The sequence below is a fragment of the Budorcas taxicolor genome, chromosome 7 (genome assembly GCF_023091745.1).
Source record: "Budorcas taxicolor isolate Tak-1 chromosome 7, Takin1.1, whole genome shotgun sequence".
In the NCBI taxonomy this organism is placed as follows: Eukaryota; Metazoa; Chordata; class Mammalia; order Artiodactyla; family Bovidae; genus Budorcas; species Budorcas taxicolor.
The window spans coordinates 52,247,534-52,265,768 of record NC_068916.1 but is presented as its reverse complement, the minus strand read 5'-3'; the positions used below and the strand labels follow the sequence as shown (position 1 = coordinate 52,265,768).

Genomic DNA, 18,235 nt, shown 5'->3' with positions numbered 1-18,235 from the left:
TGCGCGCGTGACTGCGCAGCCCCCCCACTGCCGCCCGGTGACGGTGCGGTGCCGAGTCTGGGTCCGGGTGAGGAGGACGGGCAGTCAGGCGAGAGCGCTCTCCACCGGTCTATCGGGCACGCCTGGCTTGGCTCCAGCCCTCAGATGCCCGGGCTGGATGTGTAGCTGGGAATCTTCCCCAGCGGGCCGGGGGAAGCTTGCTTTCTGCACCTGAGAGGGTCAGCGTGGCCGGTTCTCCGGAGCCTCCTAGAGAGGCGACACGGCCTGCGCCCCGCTTGGGACAGGTAGCTGGACAGGATGGCTCGGCTTCCCGAGGATTTGACCCCCGCCGGGAAGGAAATGGCCCTGTCATCCTAGGACCAATGCTACTGTCCTCCGGCCAAGCCCAGACTCTCACGCCCCAGACCTAGAAGGGCGGAGCAAGCCGAGGGCAGAACTCCGCAGGAGGCGTGGCCTGGGCGTGGTCTACGGGAGTCGGGCTTGGGTTTCCTGGTTCTGCAGAGGCAGGCAGCGTGCTTACGCAGCACGCAAGGCCGGGGGTGGGGCAGGCGGCCAGGCTGGCGGCGGAGGTGCGGGGCCTGGTCCCGCCGGCACCATGGCCAAGACTGTGGCCTATTTCTACGACCCCGACGTGGGCAACTTCCACTACGGTGAGAGAGCAACATTGCACGCGAGGGATTTCGGGACGCGGAGGTTTCGAAGCCGGGCCTACAACTCCAGGGATGGGTACTGACGAACTCTCTTCTCGCACCCCCAGGGGCTGGTCACCCTATGAAGCCTCATCGCTTGGCATTGACTCATAGTCTGGTCCTGCACTACGGCCTCTATAAGAAGATGATCGTGAGTCTCACGGCTTCTCCTGGGGATTGAGGGTGGGGACGAGCTGCGGCCTTAGGGATAGGTAGGCTGCACTGAATGCATCAAGAGTGACCCACCCCTGGCAGGGGGGAGGTGGATAGAAGGAACAAGGAGCACCCCCATATGCAGAGTGTTGGTGGATGCATCCACTGACATAATGAAAGTTAGTTTTTAGGTCGGCCACCTTTTGACCTTAAGTGGACCAAACTTTGGCCTACGGTTAGAGTGGAGTGGAGCTGGTTTGCAGACACAGAGTATTTCCCTCCCTTGAATCTTAGGACAGTTCTGTGGCCTCAGAGAAGGGAAAGCGGCTGGCTCAGTGTATCTGGATATGAGGTTTACCCTCATTTCCCACCCCTTTTCCTCTTCCACCTCTCTCCACCGCCAAGCTAGAGTTCTAGGGAGGACTTTGCAGCCCTGTGTGTAAATGTGTATGTGTGTGGAGGACAGTAGGAGGTGTCCTGGATATTCCCTTTTCAATCTAGAATACCCCCGCCCACACACAGAGTTCCACTTAATTACTACTCATCCCTCTATCTCCCCCTGTATACACATCCTGTCTGTCCCTGGCTTGGAATTTATAGCAGTGTGATATGTGATCATAACATACGGCCCTTATGGATCGCAAAGGGGATTAGCCAGCAGTATGAATGAGTGTCCACTGCTTGTGCTGAGCCACAGACTAGTGAATTGATCATAGAAATGACTGAGGTGATGTTAATGCCTGAATCTCTGACTCTTGAAATTGTTTGCCTATGTGTGCCTATGAGCATTTTCTGGGGAGAGAAAATTTTTTGCTCTTGTCCAGTTTCTAAAGTGTGTGACCCTCTCAAGAGATAATAAATCTCTGGCTTAGCATCTTGAGTTTTAATTAGAAGGTTGTTTTGTGTCCCATATTATTTCATTTCAAAATTAAGAAGAACTCAGAGGAGAGAGAGGACAGAGTCAGCACCCAGGGGAAATGAGTATGAAGAGAATCAGGAATAGGAGATCCAGGGAACAGGGCAGGTGAAGGGAGTTAAGGTTTGAGAAGGGAGAAAAGGCTGGGCTGGAGGTATGAAGGAAAAGACAGGCCCAGTGGTCTTCAGAGGGCTTGATCATAAGAAACTCCCAAGCTAATCAGAGTCTTTCTTCTTCACGGATCTTTGTCTCATAGAATAACAAGGATTGGAGGGGAGGGACAAGGGGACTGCTGTGTGTGGTTTTAGACAGTCCCCAGTGCTGGGCTCAGTGTGGTCAGTTTCAGCTGGGTGAGTAGGACTGACCCTGCCTGACTTTATCTTGTGTTTCCCTCTCAAGGTCTTCAAGCCTTACCAGGCCTCCCAACATGACATGTGCCGCTTCCACTCTGAGGACTACATTGACTTCCTGCAGAGAGTCAGCCCCACCAATATGCAAGGCTTTACCAAGAGCCTTAATGCCTTCAATGTGGGTGATGACTGGTAAGGGGAGAACTGGGACCTTTGATGCCAGGCACCTTGATGCCAGGCATTTCAGTGAGAATACTCAAGTGAGGTCTTATGGCAGCAGTGGGAAGATATGTAGGGGGGGCGGGGAATACTTGTCAATGAATCATCATTTACTCATTTGCTTATTCAACAAATATTGATTGGTTATTGGCTCTAGGCCAGGCCCTATGCTAAGTGCTAGGGATACAATGATAAATAATACCAACACAATTTTAATATAGCCCTTGTGCTAAGTCCTCTAGAAGAGAGGTACATGACAGACTAAGAGAGGGCAGACATGGGAGAATTATCTAGCCTGGGCTGGGGCGGGTCAATGGTGGCTTCCTAGAGGAAGTAATGAAGATTGGGCTGAGTTCTAAAGAAAGTAGGATGTAATTAGGTGAAAGATAGTTGGGAGGATGGAGAATGAGGGGAGGAATGGGAAGTCGGGACAACATGCCCTAAAGGTCTGCATCAGGACAGAGTGTGACTTATTTAAGGAACAGAAAAAAGGCCACCCACAATATCTGAAAAGTGATCTGAATTGTGTCTAAAGAGATAGGTAGGGCCTTTAAAAAATAAACAGCCCTATTATGAATTGGGATTTTTAACTTCTAGGGTAGGGAGAAGTCATTGGAGGGTTTTAAAAAGCAAGAGAGTGTTAGGTACAATCACGTTTATGTCGAGCTTATTTCATATGAGAAGTCAGCTCAGAGTTAGGTCTTGTGGGGAAAAGGTGGCCAACAAAGATAGCCATGATCCTTGCTTCCATTCTAGTCTGCATCCACTAAAAGATAGTGACCACAACAGCTGCCATCTGCTCCATTCATTTTTAAACTTTTTATTTATTAGAAAAAATTTTAAACACTTCTGCAAGTAGAAATACAGTGAACCCCCATCTATCCATCACCCAGCTGCAGCACTTAGACCAGATGGCTAATCTTGCTTCATCTGTGTCCCTACACGTTAGGTTATTTTAAAGCTAATTTGAGATGTCACTCCCTTTTGCCTATAAATATGTTACTATATATCTCCAAATGATACTCTTTAAAAAAATGCATAGTATTCATCACACCTGAAAAATCAACAGTAATTCATATCATCAAATATGCAGTCAGTACTTAAATTTCTCCAATTGTCTCACATTTTTTTCTTTTTTGCAGTTGATTTATTTAAATTAGGATTTAAACAAGGTCCACACTCCATCTCATAAGACTTTTAATCCTTAATGTTTCCTTCTCACCCTTGAATTTATTTATTTATTTTTGCCATGCCTGGGCTTGTAGGATCTTAGTTCCCTGACCAGGGATTGAACCCAGGCCCCCAGCAGTGAAAACATGGAGTCCTAACCATTAGATTGCCAGGGAATTCCTTGAATTTATTTTTTGAAGAAATGAGGCTGTTGATCCTGTAGTTTCCTACAACAGCTACAGTTTCTTGAGTAATTTACTCTGCTGTGCTGAGGATTACTGGTATATCTACTTAATTCTTACGCCAACCCTGGGATGTAATAGTCCTTTTCATGATGGTAAGCATCAAGTACATACATTGAAATTTGAGGAGATTTTGATAACTTAGCCTGAACAGTGGCAGTGGCAGGATTCAGGTCCAGAGGCTAGGTTTTTAAACACTACACCAATTGGTTTCCCTGAAGAGCCTACCAATAGAAGCAGCCTCGGCTGGAGGATTGAGGTCGACTCCTTAGGCTGGCATTGAGCACCTTCCCAACCTTATCCCCACATCTCTGCTGCACAGGGTGTCTTCTCAGAATACCCTTTGTTCTCCAGTCAGCCTCTCCAGGGCCTTCGCAGCCTTCAAGCCACCACAAAGCTTCATGCCATGAAGGCTTTCTTGACCACACCAGCCCCAGAGGTCTGTCCCGCACACACTGCCCTGCTTGTTGGGTTGTTCAGGCACATGCTGTCTTGGGAGCTTTCTTGTTTTTTGTGTTATTGCTCCTGCTAGTTTTGAGTTCGCTTTATAGGTCTGGGAATGTAAAGTCCACCCTTAGGCCACAGCCTTGGGCCCTGTGAATGCTCTTGGTGCAATTAGCACTACTGTCACTGCGCTTCTCTACTTCCCATCCAGTGCCTTGAACAAGTTTCAGTATGTGGTTTCGTCCAAAATATTTGTTGAATAAATTTGCAGATAACTTGGGTATGTATGTAGGAGGGGCAGACGGGGTTACTGAAGAAAGGAGACTACGGGGCTCTGGGCTGGGGAGAAAGGTGAAGGAAGGAAGTGGACAGAGGAAAAAGGGCTCCGACTTGCTCTTCTTCCTGCAGCCCCGTGTTTCCTGGGCTGTTTGAGTTCTGCTCCCGTTACACAGGCGCATCTCTGCAAGGAGCAACCCAGCTGAACAACAAGGTAGCTGTACCCCGAGTCCTGTTTCCCCTTTCCTGTGGGTCCCTGAATCCAAGGCCTTAACCATGATCCTGAGCTCCCAGCTTTGGGGGTGGGCAGGAGAAGGACTATGAGTTGGGCGTTTGTCTTTCAGATCTGTGATATTGCCATTAACTGGGCTGGTGGTCTGCACCACGCCAAGAAGTTTGAGGTGAGTGAGGAGGTAATGGGGGAGACAGCAGCTCCGCTAGGGTAGGAGGTCAGGATGGCAGTCGGGGGGCAGCTGGGTGGAGGAATTGTTCCTCTTTGTAATACCACTATACTATCTTACCATAGGCTTCTGGCTTCTGCTATGTTAATGACATTGTGATTGGCATCCTGGAGCTGCTCAAGTAAGTAGCCCGGGAGGAGATGGGGCCACTTACGAGGCTCTTGGCTGAGGTCTGAGAGTGCCCTGGCCCTGACCCTGACCTCCAGCCCCACACTAGCTTCTCCCAAGTTCTTGATGCTTTTCTCAGGCTGCCTCTTCCTGTGCTCTGCTGCAGATTCCCCGCTGCCTGCTCACATTTCAGCCTTCTCTGCACATCCCTCTCCTGTCCCTGCCTCCAGGCTGGAGCCCCAGGGTTGCCCTTAGGGAACTGGTGGTATTAGGTTTCAGGTGACTTGGGCCAAAGTAGACTCTTCATAATTTCTGGCCTTGTGTTTGGGAGGAGTGGGTTGGGGGCTTTTCCTACTGGGGTTCACCTCTGCCTCAGACGCTGGCTTTGCCTTCACCCCAGGTACCACCCTCGGGTGCTCTACATTGATATTGACATCCACCACGGCGACGGGGTTCAGGAAGCCTTCTACCTCACTGACCGAGTCATGACAGTATCTTTCCACAAATACGGAAACTACTTCTTCCCTGGCACAGGTATGGAAATAGGAATGCCTGTCCCCTTCATACTCCTCAGCTCTTACCATGACTGCCTCCTCCGCAAGCTCAGGTCTCAGTTCAGGTGGCCCCTCCTTGGAGAAACCTTCCCTGATCACCCTGTTACCCTGTCACATCACTCTGCTTTTTTCTTTTCAAGCACTGATTGCTGTTTGAATTTATTGTGGGGTTTTGTTTTGTTTACTGTCTCCCACCTAATCATGCCTACCTCCCAAGAATATGAGCTTGGTGGGATTTCATTTATTTCGTTAGTTCTTTTCCCTGCTGTATCCCCATACCTAGTTCACAGCTTGGCTCATAGTAGGCCCTCCAAGAGTATCTGTTGAATGAATGCAAGCTGCAAGAGACTTAGTGGTTTGAGGGCGTGTGTGGCGGACATACACAGATGGAGTGAGAGGCCCTCAGAGTACATGGTGGGGTTGAAGCAGCTGGCACCCCCACCCCCCTCTCCCCCACAGGTGACATGTATGAAGTTGGAGCAGAGAGTGGCCGCTACTACTGCCTCAACGTACCCCTGCGGGACGGCATTGATGACCAGAGTACGTACTAAAGTCTTCTCTCTGCTCACTAGGCTCCTTCTCTCTCTCCCTCCTTGAGTTAACCTCTTCTACCTGGTATTGTCTACCGTTGGGCCAGGTGTCCTTCAGGATGAATGGCCTTCAGAGGGACCATGAACTCCCTGGAAATTGTATGCAACATATTGTGTGTATGTGCATTTTTCTGGGAAAAAGGTCATTAGCTTCCATCAGTCCCTCCAGAAGTCTCATGAACTTCCCCACCTAGAAGTTTGGAACCAATAGTGGTCCCTTTGGGTTGCCCTTTTCCTGGGCTACATGCTCTCTGAACCCCCTTTTTCCTTTTGTTCCCTGTCTCCCCATCCCCTTGGGGTGCCAGGTGCCCATCTTTGGCCCTCTCCCAGGTTACAAGCACCTTTTCCAGCCAGTTATCAACCAGGTGGTGGACTTCTACCAACCCACGTGCATTGTGCTCCAGGTAATACTGTCCGTGCTTCCTTAGGCACTCAGGCTTACGGGAAGAGAGCAGGAAAGAGGAGAATCCCTAGGCTGGTGGGGGAAGGGAAGTGAAGGACATCGGTGACATTCTGAGTAGTTCTCTCACTGCAGCCACCTGGGGTTTTGATTTTTGCAGTGTGGAGCTGACTCTCTGGGCTGTGATCGATTGGGCTGCTTCAACCTCAGCATTCGAGGACACGGGTGAGAACTGCTCTCCTTCCACTCCTCCAGGTTTTCAAGTGGCCCTGGGCTTCAAAACATGGAACGGGTAGCTGGGAAACAGGCCTCACCTCCTTTTGGGACTGAAAAGTAGCTACATGTTGTACTTTGAACCAGAAATGTCATCTTGAGCAGTGTTCCCCAGTTGGCAACATTCACATTAGGTTTTTGCTAAGCACTTGTTGTGTTCCAGGCATTGTACTAGGAGATGGGGAAGCAGTCAGAAAACTCCCATGGAGTTTACAGTTCAGCCTAGGAAACAGGCAAAACTATAAGTAAGCAAACAAGATAGGTAGATTGTTATAAATTCTATGGAAGAAAAAGATAGAAAGCTAAGATATGGGATAACAGTGGAGAAACTACTTTAGATACCATGATTTGGAAAGAATTTTCCAAAATTCTGAGCTGAGACCTGGAGCCTAAAAGGAGTGAGCCATAAGAAAAACAGAGAGAGGTCCATCCCCAGCGGTGAGAAGAGCGCATGCAGACACGCTGAGACAGGGCAGAGGGGTATCGTGGAGGAGATGAAGTAAAACCAGTCAGGTGGGACACAGAGAGCAGGCTGGAGGTGGTTTGAGGTGATGTCTGAGAAGTCGGCAGCATTGGGGTCATGCAGAGCCTTTAGACCTTGCTAAGGAGTCTGGATTATATTTCAGATGTGTTGGGAAACTGTTGACAGGTTTTAAGCAGGGAAGTGACATGATCCAGCTTGAATTTTAAAGTGACTGCTCAAGACTTCCCTGTCAGTTCAGTGGTTAGGACTCTGCACTTCCTCTGCAGGAGACATGGGCTTGGTCCCTGGTTGGGGAAGTAAGATCTCACATGCCTTGTGGCACCGCTGAAAAAAAGCCAACTACTCTGAGGGCTGAATGGAGAAAGGTTTGGGGTGGGGCTGGGCACACAGGAGTGGAAGTGGGACGACTAGTTAGGGAGCTCTTGGTGTTGTCTTAGATAGGAGGCTAAGTTGGAGGAGGTGGCGGTGGAGAGAGGTAGGTGATGTGAGTTATATTTTGGTGGCTAAACTGACAGCACTTGCTGGTACATTGGTGAGACTAGTTGATTAACAGGTGCGTTGCTAGGGTGGGTGCTGAGCAGGACAGAGGTGAGAGTGCACTTTGTTTTAAATTTCACTGAGACGCAACGTGCCGGCAATAAAGTGCGCATATCTCAGAGATATAACTCAATGATTTTCACTACCAAGGTCAAGATACAGAACATTTCTAGTTTCCTTGTGCCCCTTTCCAGTTAGCCTCTAGAAGTGTGTTCTCTGGCTTTTGGTAACTTCCTCCACCCATTCCTCTGGTTTCTTTTAACAGGGAATGCGTTGAATATGTCAAGAGCTTCAATATCCCTCTACTGGTGCTAGGTGGTGGTGGCTACACTGTCCGGAATGTTGCCCGCTGCTGGTGAGCATGCCCCCATTTTTCCTCCTCTCCCTTATACAGTGTGAGCTAGGGGCTCTCCCTGAGAGATGGCCAGTGGACCTTTCACCCCACTCACTCAGCCTGCCTTGCTCTGCTGGTTTGTTTCAGGACATATGAGACATCACTGCTGGTAGAAGAGGCCATTAGTGAAGAGCTTCCCTATAGCGGTAAGGACCATCCCACACACGCAAGGGGGACCATGCCCCCACAGCAAGAAGGCCATTCTCACAAGACCATAGAATGGCCTGGTTTGAAAGTGGATGGGAAGTTTGACTTTATCAGAGTTCTGCAAACTAAACCCCTGGGCCTAGAGAGGGGAAAAGGTTGAGCAGATGTTATGTAGGGGTTTTGGATGGAAAGGAAAGAGATAGGCAACTCTTGGGACCTGCCTGTGTCTATTTGAGCCATCATGTCTCCTCCTTTTTCCCCAAGAATACTTCGAGTACTTTGCCCCGGACTTCACGCTCCATCCGGATGTCAGCACCCGCATCGAGAATCAGAATTCACGCCAGGTCAGCAGCTTGGAGAAGCTGAGCACAAGGGTGGAGGAGCCCAGGAAAGGTCCAGGATGTGGGAAATCAGAGAAACCAGGGAAGAGAATCTCAGCCATCACTATCTCTGTTATCAGCTAGGAGGCAGCCCCGGTGAAAGCACAGGCAGTCAGGGTTGGAAGGAGGGACAGTTACCAGCTGGGGGATTCAAACTAAGATGCAAAATGGGACTGAAACTAGGACTGCAGGGACAAAAGGCAGCTACAAGCATTGACATCCTGGGAGTCACTGGGAGCTGCTTATTGTCTATTCCTCATCCCCAACCAGTATCTGGACCAGATCCGCCAGACAATCTTTGAAAACCTGAAGATGCTGAACCATGCACCTAGCGTCCAGATTCACGATGTGCCGGCAGACCTCCTAACCTACGATAGGACTGATGAGGCTGATGCGGAGGAGAGGGGTCCTGAGGAAAACTACAGCAGGTCTGGAGCAGGGTCCTAAGAGCAGGGAATTCCGGCAAGTTTTGGGGGAAGTTAAGAGGGAAAAAGTAAGTTAGACAGCATTAGTCTAATTGTCCTCAGTTTACCTTCTTCAGTATACAACCATCCCATACTTTTTTTTTTTTCCCCTGATTTAATGATGTAAGTGACATACATTTATTGTAAAACTTTTCAGTTCAGTTCAGTCGCTCAGTTGTGTCTGACTCTTTGTGACCCTATGGACTGCAGCACACCAGGCCTCCCTGTCCATCACCAACTCCTGGAGTTTACTCAAACACATGTCCATTGAGTCGGTGATGCCATCCAACCATCTCATCCTCTGTCATCCCCTTCTCCTCTAGCCTTCAATCCTTCCCAGCATCAGGGTCTTTTCCAATGAGTCAGCTCTTCACATCAGTTGGCCAAAGTATTGGAGTTTCAGCTTCAACATCAGTCCTTCCAATGAATATTCAGGACTGATTTCCTTTAGGATGGACTGGTTGGATCTCCTTGCAGTCCAAGGGACTCTCAAGACTCTTCTCCAACACCACAGTTCAAAAGCATCAATTCTTCTGCACTCAGCTTTCTTTATAGTCCAACTCTCACATCCATACATGACTACTGGAAAAACCGTAGCCTTGACTAGACGGACCTTTGTTGACAAAATAATGTTTCTGCTTTTTAATATGTTGTCTAGGTTGGTCATAACTTTTCTTCCAAGGAGTAAGCGTCTTTTAATTTCATGGCTACAGTCACCATCTGAAGTGATTTTGGAGCTCCCTCAAAATAAAGTCTGTCACTGTTTCCACTGTTTCCCCATGTATTTGCCATGAAGTGATGGGCTTGGATGCCATGATCTTAGTTTTCTGAATGTTGAGCTTTAAGCCAACTTTTCACTCTCCTCTTTCACTTTCATCAAGAGGCTCTTTAGTTCTTCTTCACTTTCTGTCATAAGGGTGGTGTCATCTGCATGTCTGAGGTTATTGATATTTCTCCTGGCAATCTTGATTCCAGCTTGTGCTTCATCCAGCCCAGTGTTTCTCACGATGTACTCTGCAGATAAGTAAAATAAGCAGGGTAACAATATACAGCCTTGACGCACTCCTTTTCCTATTTGGAACCAGTCTGTTGTTCCATGTCCAGTTCTAAGTTTCATGTTCCGTGTCCAGTTCTAAGTCCATGTTCCAATTTCTGTAGATTACAATTGCACTGTTCAACATTTATGTATAAACACAAGGGCACACATACACTCATTTTCAGTGTTGTGCAGTTTTTTTTTTAATAAAAGTTGGATCATTCTGTACATGTTCTACAATTTCCAAGTTTTTTTTTTAACCAGTGTATCTTTCTGTGCCAATATATATAAAAATCTGCTTCATTATTATTATTTTGCTTCATTATTTAATTAGTTGTATGATATTCCATTGTGTGGACATAGCATAGTTTAACCAAGTGCCGTTGACAGGCATTTTCATTATTTCCTGTTTTTTTCACTGTTACAAAGAGTGTAGCAGTGAATCCCTGTAAATATACATCTTTGAGTGCTTGAATGGGTTAGATTACTGGACTTGTTGTTGCTAGGTCAAAGGCTGTGTGCAGTAAAGTTTTTTTTATTTGTTGCCAAATTGCCTTTCAGACAGTCTATAACAGTTTATATTCTTGCCAACATTTTACTGACTCCTTCCAGATTCCAAGCTGGACAGGTCACTGCACATATACTGCTGTTGTAAGGCCCTTAGATTTCTTTCCTCTCTTAATTTTTTCAGGTGTGATAGTTGTATTGTGTGTATGTGTGTCTTTTTAAATATCTTTACCTTCCTGAGATACCTATTAAAATATTTACAGATGCACTGAATTAGAGGAAAAAACCAGAATAGACTTTAAAAAAACCACAAAAGCTGAAACAAGCTTTTCTGAAAAAAGGAAAAAGACAAGAGAACCCAGAAGTGCAGAAACAGATGTATTTAATAGAGAACAGATTTCCTTATGTGACTGGGGATAACCACAGCTGGATGTTTGCAGGACACCTGGTCCTGCTCCCACGCACTGTTAAGAAGTCTGAGTTGACTCTGCTGCAGAGTCTGATGAGCTTCTCAGTCTTTTCCAGAATTTTCTCTCTGTCTTAATAGTTCATACTTCCAGATCTCTCTGCTGGACCTGGGCTTTACAGCTTAGACTCTTGGGACCACTCCACCCCTCCTCCTCCATGTGTACCCCTTCATTTCCTCTCTTGGTTGAGGATGTATCTGAACATCTGGCCTCAGGGATCCTTTTTGACCCCTCATCTCCATCTCAGCTTCTCCAGTTCTTTGAGGTTTGACTTTTGGAAATTGATCTTAAAAATTTGTTTTTCAGTTTCTTCCTTTTGGAAAAGTTTGTTTTTTTCATCTGTGATTTCAGGCTGGTATCTGGGCCTTGTCTCTGCATTATACAGCCTGTTCTCAACAGCCAGCAGAAGCCTCTGGCCTCTTCCTGTCTTAAGCCCTGTTACTGTTGGACTACCCACTGACTTCCTTGTCTTTGATACTTGTAGCATATCAGCTATATAGGATATGATATATATATTAAATTATACATGATACAATGCCATCATGTCATCATTCTCTTGCCATCGGACAACCCTGAGAGGTGCTATTCTTAAATTAACAGGAGAGGAATCTAAGGTTCAGAGAGGTTAAGTAGCTTTCCGAAGTTCTTACAGCTAGTTAAATACCAGGGCTGAGATTCAAACCCGAGTCTCTGGTTCCTCACCTTTAACCCTTGCACACTTAGAGGTAACTGAGACTTTGCTCTCCAGGCAGAGGGAGCCTTTCCTGATTTTGTTTCCCAACTTCTCTTTGATGACTTTTTCCCTTCTTTCTCAGTTAACAGCTGTGGGCAAGATACCTTAGTTATTTATTCTTCCAGAGAATAGTTTTCCAAAAAGAAATCAGAATTGGGTACATATTGGGCCTTGTATTACTTTCATGTCCCTTCACCCACTACATACAGGTTTACAGTATGTCACTCCTCTACTAAAAGTGCTCCTTTCCACTGCATTTAGAAGAAAGTCCAAATTTCTGACGATGACTTTATAAGGCCCTGCATGCTGGCCCTTACCCTCTTCCCTGGTCTCATTTCTGATGACTCTCTCTCTTCTAGCTGTCTTGACCGCCTTCTCTCACTTCTCTCACCTGTCTTCCTTATAACCTTATAACTTCTGTACTTGGTTTTTTAACAGCTTGACATGGTCTCCCTGAGATATTTGCCTGTCCAGCTTCTTAGTCTTCAGTTCTTACCTTGTCAGAACAACTGTTCCTAATAATCCTGTCTGAAATTTTACCCTTTTCCTCCCATAACTCTTAGTCACATCCCTTTATTTCATTTTATTCATAGTGCTTTCCACCATCTGAAATTACTGTGTTCTTGTTTTTACTTTGTTAGTTATTGTCAGTCTCATTTATTAGGTAAAGTTTTTTGAGGATCGGCAGAAATGTCATCCGGTTTATTCTCTCGCTAAGGCTTATGACAGTGTCTGGCACAGAGTAGTCTGTCAGTAGATGTTTATTGACTGCGTGAGTGGATGAATGAATAGTAAGCAGTCTCTACCAACAGAAGGAGAGGTGTGCTTCCCTGACAGTGGGGGCCTGAGAAGTGGCTCCAGACAGGGTGCCTACGTGGGAGAAGATGGAACTGGAAGAGTGGGAGCCTGACCTCTCTTTCTCTCTTCCCTTGCTTTGTAGGCCAGAGGCGCCCAACGAATTCTATGATGGGGATCATGACAACGACAAGGAAAGCGACGTGGAGATTTAAGGGGAGCTGGGCTTGCTGTGTCCCCAGGAATTCCCTTTTACCTCTTGGTTGGGTGGGAGGGAAAAAGTGTGGTTCTCCCACCCCTGGTCAGGTTACTTTCAGAGCTTTTACCAACCCTGGGGGAGGGTTTGGAGACCACATCTGGTTCTTGAACCAACTAGCCCCTTTCTTCTCACCCTCAAGGCCTAAAAATGGTACCTATTAAGGATTGAATAGGGACAAGGATAGCCATCTCTAGGACAGCCTGGGCTTGGGCTCTAGAGGCCAGTCCTAGCCCTTTTGGCTCGCTTATTCCTTCCCTACTTCCCTCCAACCCAGAGACTTTAGGAGTGAAGGGGCAGACAGGAGTAAGGTTGCCTTTGATCTCTTCCTCTCCTGGGTTCTCCTACCACAGGCCTTGCTTCCAGTGCAGGTGAAGAGTAAAGGATTTTAGAGGGCTCTGGCTCCTTAACGTCCTAACCCAGATGATGGGAAGTATGGTTTTGAGATGGGGGAGGATGTGAAATTGTCTTGTTCTGACTTTTGGTTTTATGTCCATTTTACCACTCTTTTTATCCAATAAACCAAGTTGGTATTTTTTGTACCTTTTGCCTTTCTAGGAATATTCCTTTTACTAGCTGCATGTATATGAAGGGAGGAAATGGGATGATGATATATATAAGAAAAATCATAGTTAACATAGTTAACACTTACCTTACTACCTGTGCATATGGATTCTACATGGATTATCTTACTTACATATATATAGGGCATTAATACAGCATTTTAATTAAGAGTTAGACAAACCTGGGAAGGTTAGTAGCTTAAAAGAGGGAATAGAGGATGACTTCAGGTTTTTAGTCCTGGGTGTTTGGATTGGTGATGCTAGTTAAGGTACACTGAGAAAACATGTCAGGTACTTAACACAGTGCCTGATATAAGCAGTTGCTCATTATCTTCATTGTTTATGTGAAGAATGATGCTGGATACTATAGTAGCCACAAATATGGACTCTTCCCTGGAGTTTACAGTCCAGTAGGAAGGAAGAGAAATGGTTTATCAGATGTAGACAATGGTATCGGAAAGAAGAGTAATACCTGGATCACTCTTTCCCTGCTTTGATCCCGTCTGTTTCTCAACACTCTAGCTTAGAAAGTAAGTAGCTATTTGGGACTGTTTTGGACAAATTGAGTTTAAAGTGTGGGCTGGGCAGTCCTATGCAACTTTCCGTCAGGCAATTAGAAAGTGAAAGGTAAAAGCTGAAGGTCAGATTTAGGAGCCAGCAGTTTTGGCAGACTCCTTGTAACATACCAGACCCTAGATTGAGCGCTGGCGGCTCCCTAGTGAGTCACTGGCTGTCCTCCAGGAACATGCAGTTGAAGTCTTTTGCTGGTTGTGAGCAAGATAATTAAGTCCAGAGTTTGAAGGCCTACTGGGTGCCACATGCTGTTCACACAAAGGACCAGATGTATTTGGGAGAATAGAGGAAATTGGTGAGGGAAGAATCAAGCGAGTAGAGCAAAGAACACACTTTTGGAGAATGCCTGTTCTTTTCACTCAGTTTGGGTTATGTTAATTCAGTTGAGTTCAGTTGCTCAGTCGTGTCCAACTCTTTGGGACCCCATGGACTGCAGCATCCCTGTCCATCACCAACTCCAGAGCCTACTCAAACTCATGTTAATCGAGTCAGTAATGCCATCCAACCATCTCATCTTCTGTCATCCCCTTCTCCTGCCTTCAGTTTTTCCCAGCATCAGGGTCTTTTCTTTTCTCCCAGCATCAGGGTCTTTTCTTCATGAAAAGAAAGAACTGAGTCAGTTCTTCATGTCAGTAGGGAATCCTTTTTAAACCCAGGGCTTGGCAATCAGACCAACCTGGTTTTATTTTTTTTGGTCAATTATGTGTCCTTGGGTAAGTCACTTCAATTGTCATTGTACAGATTTCCTGTCCTTAAAATGGTGAGACTAGTGGAATCTGTCACATGCCATTGTGGAGATTCAGTAAGAAAATACACGTCGTGTTTTTGCAAAGGGTCTGGCATAGAACAAGTGTATGGTAAATGGTTAACTATTATTAAGTTTCAGGCACAGCAGTGGAAATAACTAGTTTTCCCAGATTAGGAACATGGAACGTAGTAGACCTGGAATTTAGAACTAGGTAATTGAACTCCAGAGCAGGTAGAGTTTGCTCTAGCACTGGCCCTGAACCAAGCTCTGTTCTTGGCACATAAATGGTAGCTATCACTTTATTTTTTCGTGTGCTCCGTGGGTATTGAACACATTAAAACTATTATCCGGGAAAGCTTGGCACTAAATTTTCTGCCAGGATAAGTCTCTCTCATGCAATTTTTTTTGTTCAGATAATAATATCACACTCTGGGGTGTGAGAGGGTCCAGGCTTCACAGCCACGTGGGCACTGCGTGGGAGCAGGGAGGCCTGCGCCGCTCCAACCGGCAGGCGGCGCTGTCCCAGAGAGTTACACCGCCCACTCACCAACCACCCCCCCCCCCCCCCCCCCCCAACGTGAGTCCAAATGGTTAGGCCCGCCAGGCAGGTAGTGCGCTTCCGCGGCTTTCCTCCACCCTCTCCCTTCCCCCGTTGGTAGGGGCTGCGGGTCCGGGCGGAAGTGGGGCAGGCGGGCGGGAGCGAGGCGTCGCCGTTGTATATTCATGAGGCGCGCGCAGCCCGGCATGCTAATGAGGCGGGGCGCGGCGGCGGACTGAGAAGCGGCTGGGCGGCGGCGGCGGCAGCGGCGGGCTTGGAGCTGCCGGGCGGGAGCGGCGTGGGCGCGGGGTCACTAGCAACGCAAACCTGGACATGGAGCCGCCCGGCGGGGGCCTGGGACCCGGCCGCGGGACCCGGGACAAGAAGAAGGGCCGGAACCCGGACGAGCTGCCTTCGGCAGGCGGCGACGGCGGCAAATCCAAGAAATTTGTGAGTGTCCCTCCCACCTGGTTCCCTCAGGCTGGCCCCTTAACCGCTCTCAGGACCCCAGAGACCCCCCGCAGCTGGCCCCAGGGGTGCACGCCCGTTTCTAGGGAGCCGCCCCCGCGCCTCCCTTCCTCGTTTTGCTCGATGCTGGGCTCCGAAGCCCGACCTCCGACCGCTCTGGGACCTCGGGAATCCCCGGAGTCCCACCCGGCTCTTGCCCTGGCAACCTCGGGGCTTTCTTCACCCCTCTTCTCCCCGCCCTCATGTTCTGCCCTTACCCGCGTAGCCCTGGACAGTCTCAGCCCTATCTCTTCCCTCTCAGCCCCACTTCCTTTCTTCTTCCTCCGTTACCCGAACACGCCTTCTCTATCTCTAGCCTCAGTGCTTTTCTGGGTCCATTTTCTCTTATTACCCTTCCCCCCTTTTTTGGTATCTTCTTATTTGCTTCTCCAAAGGTCACTTCCTTCCCCAAGCTTGATCCCTTTCACCTGCTAACTTTGCTCCCGCCCAGTCCCCTCTCTGGGCCCTCAGTCCGGTGTCACCTGATAATCCTTCCCCTCAGGAATGTTACCTGACTTGGGCCCTACCTTCCCTCTTCCCTTGGACGTTTGTCCTTGTGACTGCAGAAAGGGGTTCCTGCCCAGTTCCTGTGGTCGTTGGGTATGACGGTAGTTGACTTTCCAGTATTTCCCCATCCAGAGAACCTGTCTCTTTGCTCTGTTGCTAATCGGTCACTTGTCAGGGGATTGGAACTTCTCTCAAGAATATGCCCTTCTTGCCTTAAGAGTGGTGATCACCCTACCCCACGGGGAAGAAGTTGGACTAAAAAGGTCCAGAAGTTTTTGAGTACCTGATTATAATTGTCTTCTGTGCGTTTTCATGATAACAATCTCCTCAGCTCTTCCGCTACCTCTTGTGCTCCAAGGCTACTGATAACCTTTTTCCCGACCTGTAGAAGAGTCGGGCTTTCTTCAGGTGCCAGTTACTTCCAATCTGAAAGGATATTGGTATTCGTGTAACACCGTGGTATCTTATTATCTTTGCCTACACTGAATGTTGGTTTTTACGCTATCGAGGGAAAGATAGGAGGCGCTGTCCAAGATAGGGCGTCTTGGATCTTCATAACCTTTCCTAACTAGTTTTGTAGTCTCTCCCAGGTAGTTAACTCCGCCGCCCCGGTGTCTTCTTTCTACTAACCAAATGGTTTCTAACTTTCCCTCTTTCTCTTATCTCCACCCATTAGCATTCTGACGCAGCTCCACAAGTTTGGGAAGAAAACTGAGAAAGTGATGAAAACAGGAAGATAATGTTGCTTTGGGACGTGGAGGGTTGAGATGTGGAGAGTACTGAACAGATTTAAAATAGTGACTCATCTCTTCCTACCTATTTCCATCAAGACAGGTGCTTCTGGACTGTCTTATCCAGTGACTATAGGCTGTCAAGTCAGTGCCTGTTTTTATCTGGTGACTGTCTCCCCCCCCCCCCCCCCCCCCAGAAATGTGGGTTTAATAGTAGTGACAACCTTCCCTCACTGGTGATCAAAGCAACATTCTCCTAGGTTTCTTTAGGATAAGCATGACACTCTAGTTAGGGAGCTTTCCTGCCAAGTCTTAAGCTTTAGGGCCCGTGTATCTTCTATTTCTGTATCCTTTTGTTTTGCTTTTGTTTCCATGGGTACTATTTGACCTTACTCACCCGAATTCCAGCTATTTTTGCTGATTTATAGTGACCTTTGTGACTTGTAAATGTTTTTCAAGTTCTAAATGGAATTTTATGTGTGCTTGTTGTATCTAACATGAGTTTCACTAATTTGTGAATTCTGCGAAGTATTTGGGGCTGAACAGTGAGATACCTGAGGAAATTCAACTTCTTTTCACCTGTTTTTTGGAATGTCCATGGAGTCTTGTGTATGCTGAGTGGATTTGGCTCAGAGTTGGTATTTGCTTTAGGGAGGGTGGAGCTGAACCAAGTTCTCTTTTTCTTTTGAGGTGTTTTTCTTAACTCTTAATCTGCTGAATTTTTAGAAAATATGTACACACACAGATAGTGAGAATTGCATTCCTGGCTGAGGGATTGGTAGGTTTCCAGGAAAGTAGTGCTGTTTAACCCCTTTACTGCCAGCTGTACCATACCTCAAGGCTTTACCATAGTCTGTCTTTCTCGTTGCTTTTTATGTAAGAACTCTGTGGAAATGAGAGCCTAGGAGGAGCGTTGCAATCCACTTCTCTTTGTGTCTGTGTATGTGTATGGGGGTGGTAGAGTGGGCGAGATTGCTGGTTTGCATTTGTTACCCATGGCTTAGTTTCCTTGAACTGTAGGCT

The 18,235-nt window shown here is 47.4% G+C and overlaps 2 protein-coding genes across 2 annotated transcripts in view; both read left to right on the top strand.

Moving 5' to 3' along the window:
• The first annotated feature begins 545 nt into the window (after window positions 1-545).
• HDAC3 (histone deacetylase 3) lies at window positions 546-13,587 on the top strand. The gene is made up of 15 exons (XM_052642907.1): window positions 546-650; window positions 758-840; window positions 2,158-2,300; window positions 4,592-4,673; window positions 4,804-4,860; window positions 4,986-5,041; window positions 5,429-5,562; window positions 6,042-6,122; window positions 6,503-6,576; window positions 6,733-6,797; window positions 8,132-8,221; window positions 8,348-8,406; window positions 8,672-8,751; window positions 9,058-9,215; window positions 12,935-13,587. The coding sequence occupies exons 1-15, from the start codon at window positions 596-598 to the stop codon at window positions 13,002-13,004; spliced, it is 1,287 nt and encodes a 428-aa protein (XP_052498867.1). The 5' UTR covers window positions 546-595; the 3' UTR covers window positions 13,005-13,587.
• A 2,118-nt stretch (window positions 13,588-15,705) lies between these two features.
• Window positions 15,706-18,235, top strand: part of DIAPH1 (diaphanous related formin 1) — a 116,018-nt gene continuing 113,488 nt past the window's right edge. The window contains exon 1 of the mRNA XM_052643611.1: window positions 15,706-15,917. Coding sequence (XP_052499571.1) covers window positions 15,801-15,917 — 117 coding nt within the window. The 5' untranslated portion in view covers window positions 15,706-15,800. The remainder of the gene's footprint in view (window positions 15,918-18,235) is intronic.

What these genes read in the sequence shown, in the direction of transcription:
- HDAC3 (XM_052642907.1), top strand. Translation starts at nt 596, where the DNA reads ATGGCCAAGACTGTGGCCTATTTCTACGACCCCGACGTGGGCAACTTC. An exon ending in GGACGGCATTGATGACCAGA is followed by an intron (nt 6,123 to 6,502) that starts GTACGTACTAAA and finishes GCCCTCTCCCAG; the next exon opens with GTTACAAGCACCTTTTCCAG. An exon ending in CCACGTGCATTGTGCTCCAG is followed by an intron (nt 6,577 to 6,732) that starts GTAATACTGTCC and finishes TGATTTTTGCAG; the next exon opens with TGTGGAGCTGACTCTCTGGG.